Raw genomic sequence first — 12,287 nt, 5'->3', positions numbered from 1 at the left:
GTCTCTCTCTCTCTCTCTCTCTCTCTCTCATTAGCTTAATGCTTGTCTGTCATAACAATCTCTCATCCACCCACCAACTCTCTTCTCTCCCTCTCTCTACTCGTCTACCTGACAGACCTGACAGATCTGTACATCAGGAGGGATAAAAGCCTATTAGTGGGAGACTAGACAGCTTGGCCTGGTGTTGATTCATCGCTCTGTAGTGTGTTTATCATGATACCTCACATCTCAAAATAGGGCTACTTAATGTTAGATCCCTTACTTCAAAGGCAATTATAGTCAATGAACTAATCACTGATCATAATCTTGATGTGATTGGCCTGACTGAAACATGGCTAAAGCCTGATGAATTTACTGTGTTAAATGAGGCCTCACCTCCTGGCTACACTAGTGACCATATCCCCCGTGCATCCCGCAAAGGCGGAGGTGTTGCTAACATTTACGATAGCAAATTTAAATTTTTCAACAAAAAAATGGCGTTTTCGTCTTTTGAGCTTCTAGTCATGAAATCTATGCAGCCTACTCAATCACTTTTTATAGCTACTGTTTACAGGCCTCCTGGGCCATATACAGCGTTCCTCACTGAATTCCCTGAATTCCTATCGGACCTTGTAGTCATAGCAGATAATATTCTAATCTTTGGTGACTTTAATATTCACATGGAAAAGTCCACAGACCCACTCCAAAAGGCTTTCGGAGCCATCATCGACTCAGTGGGTTTTGTCCAACATGTCTCTGGACCCACTCACTGTCACAGTCATACGCTGGACCTAGTTTTGTCCCATGGAATAAATGTTGTGGATCTTAATGTTTTTCCTCATAATCCTGGACTATCGGACCACCATTTTATTACGTTTGCAATTGCAACAAATAATCTGCTCAGACCCCAACCAAGGAACATCAAAAGTCGTGCTATAAATTCACAGACTACACAAAGATTCCTTGATGTCCTTCCAGATTCCCTCTGTCTACCCAAGGACGCCAGAGGACAAAAATCAGTTAACCACCTAACTGAGGAACTCAATTTAACCTTGCGCAATACCCTAGATGCAGTTGCACCCCTAAAAACTAAAAACATTTCTCATAAGAAACTAGCTCCCTGGTACACAGAAAATACCCGAGCTCTGAAGCAAGCTTCCAGAAAATTGGAACGGAAATGGCGCCACACCAAACTGGAAGTCTTCCGACGAGCTTGGAAAGACAGTACCGTGCAGTACCGAAGAGCCCTTACTGCTGCTCGATCATCCTATTTTTCAAACTTAATTGAGGAAAATAAGAACAATCCGAAATTCCTTTTTGATACTGTCGCAAAGCTAACTAAAAAGCAGCATTCCCCAAGAGGGGATGACTTTCACTTTAGCAGTGATAAATTCATGAACTTCTTTGAGGAAAAGATTATGATTATTAGAAAGCAAATTACGGACTCCTCTTTAAATCTGCGTATTCCTTCAAAGCTCAGTTGTCCTGAGTCTGCACAACTCTCCCAGGACCTAGGATCAAGAGAGACGCTCAAGTGTTTTAGTAATATATCTCTTGACACAATGATGAAAATAATCATGGCCTCTAAACCTTCAAGCTGCATACTGGACCCTATTCCAACTAAACTATTGAAAGAGCTGCTTCCTGTGCTTGGCCCTCCTATGTTGAACATAATAAACGGCTCTCTATCCACCGGATGTGTACCAAACTCACTAAAAGTGGCAGTAATAAAGCCTCTCTTGAAAAAGCCAAACCTTGATCCAGAAAATATAAAAAACTATCGGCCTATATCGAATCTTCCATTCCTCTCAAAATTTTTAGAAAAGGCTGTTGCGCAGCGACTTACTGCCTTCCTGAAGACAAACAATGTATACGAAATGCTTCAGTCTGGTTTTAGACCCCATCATAGCACTGAGACGGCACTTGTGAAGGTGGTAAATTACATTTTAATGGCATCGGACCGAGGCTCTGCATCTGTCCTCGTGCTCCTAGACCTTAGTGCTGCTTTTGATACCATCGATCACCACATTCTTTTGGAGAGATTGGAAACCCAAATTGGTCTACACGGACAAGTTCTGGCCTGGTTTAGATCTTATCTGTCGGAAAGATATCAGTTTGTCTCTGTGAATGGTTTGTCCTCTGACAAATCAACTGTAAATTTCGGTGTTCCTCAAGGTTCCGTTTTAGGACCACTATTGTTTTCACTATATATTTTACCTCTTGGGGATGTTATTCGAAAACATAATGTTAACTTTCACTGCTATGCGGATGACACACAGCTGTACATTTCAATGAAACATGGTGAAGCCCCAAAATTTCCCTTGCTAGAAGCATGTGTTTCAGACATAAGGAAGTGGATGGCTGCAAACTTTCTACTTTTAAACTCGGACAAAACAGAGATGCTTGTCCTAGGTCCCAAGAAACAAAGAGATCTTCTGTTGAATCTGACAATGAATCTTAATGGTTGTACAGTCGTCTCAAATAAAACTGTGAAGGACCTCGTCATTACTCTGGACCCTGATCTCTCTTTTGAAGAACATATCAAGACCATTTCAAGGACAGCTTTTTTCCATCTACGTAACATTGCAAAAATCAGAAACTTTCTGTCCAAAAATGATGCAGAAAAATGAATCCATGCTTTTGTCACTTCTAGGTTAGACTACTGCAATGCTCTACTTTCCGGCTACCCGGATAAAGCACTAAATAAACTTCAGTTGGTGCTAAATACGGCTGCTAGAAACCTGACTAGAACCAAAAAATGTGATCATATTACTCCAGTGCTAGCCTCTCTACACTGGCTTCCTGTCAAAGCAAGGGCTGATTTCAAGGTTTTACTGCTAACCTACAAAGCATTACATGGGCTTGCTCCTACCTATCTCTCTGATTTGGTCCTGCTGTACATACCTACACGTACGCTGCGGTCACAAGACGCAGGCCTCCTAATTGTCCCTAGAATTTCTAAGCAAACAGCTGGAGGCAGGGCTTTCTCCTATAGAGCTCAATTTTTATGGAACGGTCTGCCTACCCATGTCAGAGATGCAAACTCGGTCTCAACCTTTAAGTCTTTACTGAAGACTCATCTCTTCAGTGGGTCATATGATTGAGTGTAGTCTGGCCCAGGAGTGGGAAGGTGAACGGAAAGGCTCTGGAGCAACGAACCGCCCTTGCTGTCTCTGCCTGGCCGGTTCCCCTCTTTCCACTGGGATTCTCTGCCTCTAACCCTATTACAGGGGCTGAGTCACTGGCTTACTGGGAACCTCTCATGCCGTCCCTGGAAGGGGTGCGTCACCTGAGTGGGTTGATTCACTGATGTGGTCATCCTGTCTGGGTTGGCGCCCCCCCTTGGGTTGTGCCATGGCGGAGATCTTTGTGGGCTATACTTGGCCCTGTCTCAGGATGGTAAGTTGGTGGTTGAAGATATCCCTCTAGTGGTGTGGGGGCTGTGCTTTGGCAAAGTGGGTGGGGTTATATCCTTCCTGTTTGGCCCTGTCCGGGGGTGTCCTCGGATGGGTCCACAGTGTCTCCTGACCCCTCCTGTCTCAGCCTCCAGTATTTATGCTGCAGAAGTTTATGTGTCGGGGGGCTAGGGTCAGTGTGTTATATCTGGAGTACTTCTCCTGTCCTATTCGGTGTCCTATGTGAATCTAAGTGTGCGTTCTCTAATTCTCTCCTTCTCTCTCTCGGAGGACCTGAGCCCTAGGACCATGCCCCAGGATTACCTGACATGATGACTCCTTGCTGTCCCCAGTCCAGCTGGCCGTGCTGCTGCTCCAGTTTCAACTCTTCTGCCTTCTTATTATTCGAACATGCTGATCATTTATGAACATTTGAACATCTTGGCCATGTTCTGTTTTAATCTCCACCCGGCACAGCCAGAAGAGGACTGGCCACCCCACATAGCCTGGTTCCTCTCTAGGTTTCTTCCTAGGTTTTGGCCTTTCTAGGGAGTTTTTCCTAGCCACCGTGCTTCTACACCTGTATTGCTTGCTGTTTGGGGTTTTAGGCTGGGTTTCTGTACAGCACTTTGAGATATCAGCTGATGTACGAAGGGCTATATAAATAAATTTGATTTGATTTGATTTGATTTACAGTTGATTGTTGTGTGTGTGTGTGGGGGGGGGGGTGTATTACATTTACATTTCAGTCATTTAGCATACGATTTTATCCACAGTTAGTACATTTACCTTAAGATGGCTAGATGAGTATAGCTGAAAGTAAATATCTGTGTCTCTAGGTGCAGAGTTCCCATTCAACGAGGAGCGAGTGATCCCAGATGGAGTCAACAGGAACTCAGCCATTATAGGAGGTATGTCCAGTAGGGCCCCTATTCAGACTTCTCTTATCCTAAACTGCCATGTTCCACAGAGACGTGACCCTCTGCCAGGTCCAGATGTCATCTTGATCTACTGATATTCAGTTGTCTCCAGATGTGTTTCCCATGGGCCTACACGATGTCAACAAATCATGTATTTGCTTCAGTAACATTTTGCTCCAACTTTAACATTCTGTCAAAATCTATCAATATACATTCTATCAATATCTATCCTATCAATATACATTCTATCAATATACATTCTAGCAATATACATTCTATCAATATCTATCAATATACATTCTATCAATATACATTCTATCAATATACATTCTGTCAATATCTATCAATATACATTCTATCAATATCTATCCTATCAATATACATTCTATCAATATACATTCTATCAATATACATTCTATCAATATCTATCAATATACATTCTATCAATATACATTCTATCAATATACATTCTATCAATATCTATCAATATACATTCTATCAATATCTATCAATATCTATCAATATACATTCTATCAATATACATTCTATCAATATCTATCAATATACATTCTATCAATATACATTCTATCAATATACATTCTATCAATATCTATCAATATCTATCAATATCTATCAATATACATTCTATCAATATACATTCTATCAATATCTATCAATATCTATCAATATACATTCTATCAATATACATTCTATCAATATCTATCAATATACATTCTATCAATATCCATAATATACATTCTATCAATATACATTCTATCAATATACATTCTAGCAATATACATTCGAGCAATATACATTCTATCAATATCTATCAACATACATTCTAGCAATATCTATCAATATACATTCTATCAATATCTATCAATATACATTCTATCAATATCTATCAATATACATTCTATCAATATCTATCAATATACATTCTATCAATATCTATCAATATACATTCTATCAATATCTATCAATATACATTCTATCAATATCTATCAATATACATTCTATCAATATCTATCAATATACATTCTATCAATATCTATCAATATACATTCTATCAATATCTATCAATATACATTCTATCAATATCTATCAATATACATTCCATCAATATCTATCAATATACATTCTATCAATATATATCAATATCTATCAATATACATTCTATCAATATCTATCAATATCCATTCTGTCAATATCTATCAATATCCATTCTATCAATATCCATGCTATCAATATCTATCAGTTTCCATTCTGTCAATATCCATTCTATCAATATCTATCGCAAATAATATCTATCGCAAAGCAGTGCGACAAATCAACAACACAGAGTTACACATAAATAAACGTACAGTCAATAACACAATATAAAAGAAAAATAGAAAGATCTATGTTCAGTGTGTGCAACTGTAGAAGAGTAGGGAGGTAAGGCAATAAATACGCCATAGAGGTGAAATAATTACAATTTAGCATTAAAACTGGAGTGATAGATGTGCAGATGATGATGTGCAAGTAGAGATACTGGGTGCAAAAGAGCAAGAGGGTAAGTAATAATATGGGGATGAGGTGTGCTATTTACAGATTGGCTGTGTACAGGTACAGTGATCGGTAAGCTGCTCTGGCAGCTGATGCTTAAAGTTAGAGAGTTAGATATAAGACTCCAGATTCAGAGATTTTTACAATTTGTTCCAGTCATTGGCAGCAGAGAACTGGAAGGAAAGGCGGCCAAAGGAAGTGTTGGCTTTGGGGATGACCAGTGAAATATACCTGCTGGAGCACGTGCTACGGGTGGGTGTTGCTATGGTGACCAGTGAGCTGAGATAAGGCAGAGCTTTACCTAGCAAAGACTTATAGATGACCTGGAGCCAGTGAGTCTGGCGACGGATATTTAGTGAGGGCCAGCCAATGAAAGCATAGAGGTCGCAGTGGTGGGTAGTATATGGGGCTTTTGTGATTAAACAGATGGCACTGTGATAGACTACATCCAGTTTGCTGAGTAGGGTGTTGGAGGCTATTTTGTAAATTACATTGCCGAAGTCGAGGATCGGTAGGATAGTCAGTTTTACGAGGGTATGTTTGGCAGCATGTGTGAAGTGGGCTTTGTTGCGAAATAGGAATAGCCGATTCTAGATGTAATTTTGGATTGGAGATGCTTAATGTGAGTCTGGAAGGAGAGTTTACAGTCTAACCAGACACCTAGGTATTTGTAGTTGTCCACATATTCTAAGTCAGAACTGTCCATAGTAGTGATGCTAGTCGGACGGGAGGGTGCGGGCAGCGATCGGTTGAAGAGCATGCACTTAGTTTTACTAGCATTTAAAAGCAGTTGGAGGCCACGGAAGGCGTGTTGTATGGCGTTGAAGCTCATTTGGAGGTTTGTTAGCACAGTGTCCAAAGAAGAGCCAGATGTTTACAGAATGGTGTCATCTGCATAGAAGTGGGTCAGAGAATCACCAGCAGCAAGAGCGACATCATTGATATATACTGAGAAAAGAGTCGGCCCGAGAATTGAGCCCTGTGGCACGCCCATAGAGACTGCCAGAGGTCCGGACAACAGTTCCCCCGGTTTGACACGTCAATGACTACCAATATCTATCAATGTACATTCTATTAATATCTATCAATATACATTCTATCAATATCCATTATTTTCTAACTATTTCTAAATCTACTTATTTATATCTGCCCCCAGGTATCATTGCCGTGGTTATCTTCACCGTCCTGTGCACGCTGGTGTTCCTGATTCGCTACATGTTTCGTCACAAGGGCTCATACCACACCAATGAATCGAAAGGGGCGGAGCCAGCCAGTGGCGAATCAGCAGACACCACCATCATCTGCGCCGAAACCAACCCGGAAACCATAGAGGAATCAAAGAAAGAGTGGTTCATCTAACTGCCAATTGAAAAACAGATGAGGATTGGAGAGTGGGATGTTCATCTGTTGACCAATCACAGGAGAGATGGATGGAGACGTCTACTGAATGGAGGAGGGATTGGGAGTGGGTGAAAGAGGGTGTACAGAAATCCGATGAACTGCAGAAGAAAGACGAGACAGTTTAATGGAAGGTTGCGTTGAGAGTTGAGAGACTAAATCTGTACATAGTCTTTCTTTGTATTGTGTTCAGGAGTTTCCACGAGACCTTTGAATACAGAATAGTTATATAACAGCAGATCTGGATCAAATACATTCAAACACTTTAGGTTTTTAGAAGTGCACTTGATTTAGCTTGGATTTTGCACCTTTAGGACTATTCTATTGTCTCCGATGTACCAGGCAAACTAAATCAAGCACAGCTCAAGTATTTGACCTATGTATTTGACCTCTGTATAATAATAATGGAACATATGCTAGCAAAGACTTGTTTGTTTTTTCAACTGAGATCTGAAAGATTATGCCAAATCATCTGTACAAGTTTGCCATTTCTGTTGGTCATGTTTACATGTCCATGATCCATATACACTCCAACAGTATTTCTCAAACCACTCCAAGAGGTGTAACCAGAGAAACATGGATGCCAAAAGTCCTGCTGTAAATATGTGTTATTTATAAATATATTTAATTTATTTGTTAATATATGTTTATTCAGAGACATTGGTACAAAGACATTCACATGACATTTCAGATAATATTTCTAAGCATAGCACATATCCACAAATGAAAGAAGTTTACTTTAATTTAATTATGACATTAGATTGTATCCACAAGAAGACCTTCTCATCGATGGTTGGAGAGGAATGTCTCAATGCATGATGGGAAAACATGGCAGAAGCATAGCTACACACTGCATGGCAGTTTTCTTTCTGTCCTTCCTCTGAGAACAAGTGAGCTCTTGAACTTTCAGTGTATTTTCTGTTTCCAAACACTTGTCTTACACTGAAGGCGCAAAACATTAAGAACACCTTCCTAATATTGGGTTGTACCACCTTTTGCTCTCAGAACAGCCTAATTTAGTCAGGGCATGGACTCTACAAGGTGTCGAAAGCATTCCACAGGAATGCTGGCCCATGTTGACTCTAATGCTTCCCACAGTTGTGTCAAGTTGGCTGGATGTCCTTTGGGTGGTGGACCATTCTTGATATACACAGGAAACTGTTGAGTGTGAAAAACCCAGCAACGTTGCAGTTCTTGGCACATTCAAACCAAAGCGCATGGCACCTACTAACATACCCTGTTGAAAGGCACTTAAATAGTTTGTCTTGCCCATTCACCCTCTGAATGGCTCATACACAATCCATGTCTCAATTGTCTCAAGGCTTAAAAATCCTTCTTTAACCTGTCTCCTCCCCTTCATCTACACTGATTGAAGTGGATTTTACAAGTGACATCAATAAGGGATCATAGCTTTCAACTAGATTCACTGGGTCAGTCTGTCATGGAAAGAGCAGGTGGTCCTAATGTTTAATACACTCAGTGTAGCTTCTCATGTTTATTTCACAAATTTGATTGATTGATCGATGAGATCGATCATGATACTTGTATCAAACTCAGCTGAGTTTGTCTCATTGGATGTTGAGAGTGCTGTATTTGTGTGTGTAGATGGGGTCGGTGGCATACGGGGGGGGGGGGGGGGGGGTGTAGCCTATGTTCCATAGGACAAGTCTTTGGGGTCAAGGGTGAAGGGTTGAGGCTTGGTTCTACCGTGTTGAATGGTTTAACCAACTGTGCCTTCAGGAGACTGCCTTTTAGCCTTCCTCTTGGTAACACAACACAGCAACACAACACCATGGTGTCAGAACCAGACCCATGGTGTTAGAGCCAGACCCATGGTGTTAGAACCAGACCCATGGTGTTAGAACCAGACCCATGGTGTTAGAGCCAGACCCATGGTGTTAGAACCAGACCCATGGTATTAGAGACTGACCCATGGTGTTAGAGACAGACCCATGGTGTTAGAACCAGACCCATGGTATTAGAGACTGACCCATGGTGTTAGAGACAGACCCATGGTGTTAGAACCAGACCCATGGTGTTAGAGCCAGACCCATGGTGTTAGATCCAGACCCATGGTGTTAGATCCAGACCCATGGTGTTAGAACCAGACCCATGGTGTTAGAGCCAGACCCATGGTGTTAGAACCAGACCCATGGTGATAGAGACAGTAAATTGCAACTTATTTCCTTTCTTTCTTTTTTTAAACATGTACATATTGTTTATATTCAAATGTATTTATCATGTATATCAGGCTTTACAAATGTTTACTTCATACTGGCATTGCCCGGTTACAATGTGATGTCATGACTGCCATTTTTTGTTGCTTGTCGTAATGGTTCATGTTTTCTATACTTTTTATTTTCTCTAATGTTTTGTAAAATTGGCCGCAGTGGTTTGTTGTGAAACGTCTGTATGTCGTCTCAGAAGGTTCCACACTAAGGACACACACACAGGAAGATGGAAATGAAAAGCCCCAAGACAAGGCAATCAACATGTCACCAATAAACATGTCTGTTCCTGGGTTTGTTGTCATGCCACATCTAGCCACCAGGCTACTGTCAGTCACCTGAGTCCTGCTTTCAGCTCTACATTTCAATAAAGACAGTGTTTGCACCCAGGGCTACAGTGTATTCACCTGGGGAGTGGGGCTTGTCAGTGATGGAACATGTTGGGTATGTGTGGTTGTGAGAGAGAAAAGAATGGTGAGAGAGAGAGAGGGTGGTAGAGAAAAATAGAGTAATAGAGGGATAGAAAGAGGGGGTGAGTTAGGGGAAGGATGCTTCCCCTAACTTGGCTCCAAAGAACCAGTGTGAGGCCTTCTTACAGGAAAGAACCCCAAGAGGTCAAGCAACAGGGTCTGAGGTGCTCTGCAGTCTGCACTGTGAGAATGTCAGCCTTTTCTGTCTGGAGGATAAGTCTCAAAGACACATAGAAATAACAACTTCATCTGTGAGTTGTTTATAAATACAGTATATAGACTTCCTTCAATGAATCATCCTCTCATTGGAGGAGAAGCTTGGTTAAACATACCTTTTTTTTGCTATGCAGATCATATGATTTAGGCTGATTAAATATGAGTTTGATAAACTTCAACCGTTTATATGTAGAAGCAGAAGAGGAGGCCAGGATAGCTGCACTGAGGGAGGAAGAGAAGGCCAAGATAGCTGTTCTGAGAGAGGAAGAGGAGGCCAGGATAGCTGCTCTGAGGGAGGAAGAGGAGGCCAGGATAGCTGCACTGAGGAAGGAAGAGGCCAGGATAGCTGCACAGAGAGAGGTGGAGGAGACCAGGATATCTGTTCTGAGGGGGGAAGAGGAGGCCAAGATAGCTACACTGAGGGGGGAAGAGGAGGCCAGGATAGCTACTCTGAGGGAGGAAGAGGAGGCCAGGATAGCTGCTCTGAGGGAAGAAGAGGAGACGATGATAGCTGCTCTGAGGGAAGAAGAGGAGGTGATGATAGCTGCTCTGAGGGAAGAAGAGGAGGTGATGATAGCTGCTCTGAGGGAAGAAGAGGAGGTGATGATAGCTGCTCTGAGGGAAGAAGAGGAGGTGATGATAGCTGCTCTGAGGGAAGAAGAGGAGGTGATGATAGCTGCTCTGGGGGAAGAAGAGGAGGTGATGATAGCTGCTCTGAGGGAAGAAGAGGAGGTGATGATAGCTGCTCTGAGGGAAGAAGAGGAGGTGATGATAGCTGCTCTGAGGGAAGAAGAGGAGGTGATGATAGCTGCTCTGAGGGAAGAAGAGGAGGTGATGATAGCTGCTCTGAGGGAAGAAGAGGAGGTGATGATAGCTGCTCTGAGGGAAGAAGAGGAGGTGATGATAGCTGCTCTGGGGGAAGAAGAGGAGGTGATGATAGCTGCTCTGAGGGAAGAAGAGGAGGTGATGATAGCTGCTCTGAGGGAAGAAGAGGAGGTGATGATAGCAGCTCTGAGGGAAGAAGAGGAGGTGATGATAGCTGCTCTGAGGGAAGAAGAGGAGGTGATGATAGCTGCTCTGAGGGAAGAAGAGGAGGTGATGATAGCTGCTCTGAGGGAAGAAGAGGAGGTGATGATAGCTGCTCTGAGGGAAGAAGAGGAGGTGATGATAGCTGCTCTGAGGGAAGAAGAGGAGGTGATGATAGCTGCTCTGAGGGAAGAAGAGGAGGTGATGATAGCTGCTCTGAGGGAAGAAGAGGAGGTGATGATAGCTGCTCTGAGGGAAGAAGAGGAGGTGATGATAGCTGCTCTGAGGGAAGAAGAGGAGGTGATGATAGCTGCTCTGAGGGAAGAAGAGGAGGTGATGATAGCTGCTTTGAGGGAAGAAGAGGAGGTGATGATAGCTGCTCTGAGGGAAGAAGAGGAGGTGATGATAGCTGCTCTGGGGGAAGAAGAGGAGGTGATAATAGCTGCTCTGAGGGAAGAAGAGGAGGTGATAATAGCTGCTCTGAGGGAAGAAGAGGAGGTGATGATAGCTGCTCTGAGGGAAGAAGAGGAGGTGATGATAGCTGCTCTGAGGGAAGAAGAGGAGGTGATGATAGCTGCTCTGAGGGAAGAAGAGGAGGTGATGATAGCTGCTCTGAGGGAAGAAGGGGAGGTGATGATAGCTGCTCTGAGGGAAGAAGAGGAGGTGATGATAGCTGCTCTGAGGGAAGAAGAGGAGGTGATGATAGCTGCTCTGAGGGGGGAGGAGGATCAAAAGAGTCAGATGATTTTCTTTTTTTACATTTTATTTCACCTTTGTTTAACCAGGTAGGCAAGTTGAGAACAAGTTATCATTTACAATTGCGACCTGGCCAAGATAAAGCAAAGCAGTTTGACACATACAACGACACAGAGTTACACATGGAGTAAAACAAACATACAATCAATAATACAGTAGAAAAATACATTTACAGTGGGGTGAACAAGTATTTGATACACTGCCGATTTTGCAGGTTTTCCTACTTACAAAGCATGTAGAGGTCTGTAATTTTTATCATAGGTACACTTCAACTGTGAGAGATGGAATCTAAAACAAAACTCCTGAAAATGACATTGTATGATTTTTAAGTAATTCATTTGCATTTTA

General features: G+C 42.2%; 1 protein-coding gene across 1 annotated transcript in view; it reads left to right on the top strand.

Moving 5' to 3' along the window:
- LOC109900125 (contactin-associated protein-like 2) overlaps window positions 1-9,862 on the top strand; it is a 116,284-nt gene extending 106,422 nt beyond the window's left edge. The window contains exons 15-16 of the mRNA XM_031835027.1: window positions 4,214-4,285; window positions 7,002-9,862. Coding sequence (XP_031690887.1) covers window positions 4,214-4,285; window positions 7,002-7,204 — 275 coding nt within the window. The 3' untranslated portion in view covers window positions 7,205-9,862. The remainder of the gene's footprint in view (window positions 1-4,213; window positions 4,286-7,001) is intronic.
- Window positions 9,863-12,287: the final 2,425 nt, after the last annotated feature.

The sequence above is a fragment of the Oncorhynchus kisutch genome, linkage group LG11 (assembly GCF_002021735.2).
Source record: "Oncorhynchus kisutch isolate 150728-3 linkage group LG11, Okis_V2, whole genome shotgun sequence".
Lineage (NCBI taxonomy): Eukaryota > Metazoa > Chordata > Actinopteri > Salmoniformes > Salmonidae > Oncorhynchus > Oncorhynchus kisutch.
Note: the sequence above shows the minus strand (reverse complement) of the source record. Positions and strands in the feature narration are given on the sequence as shown.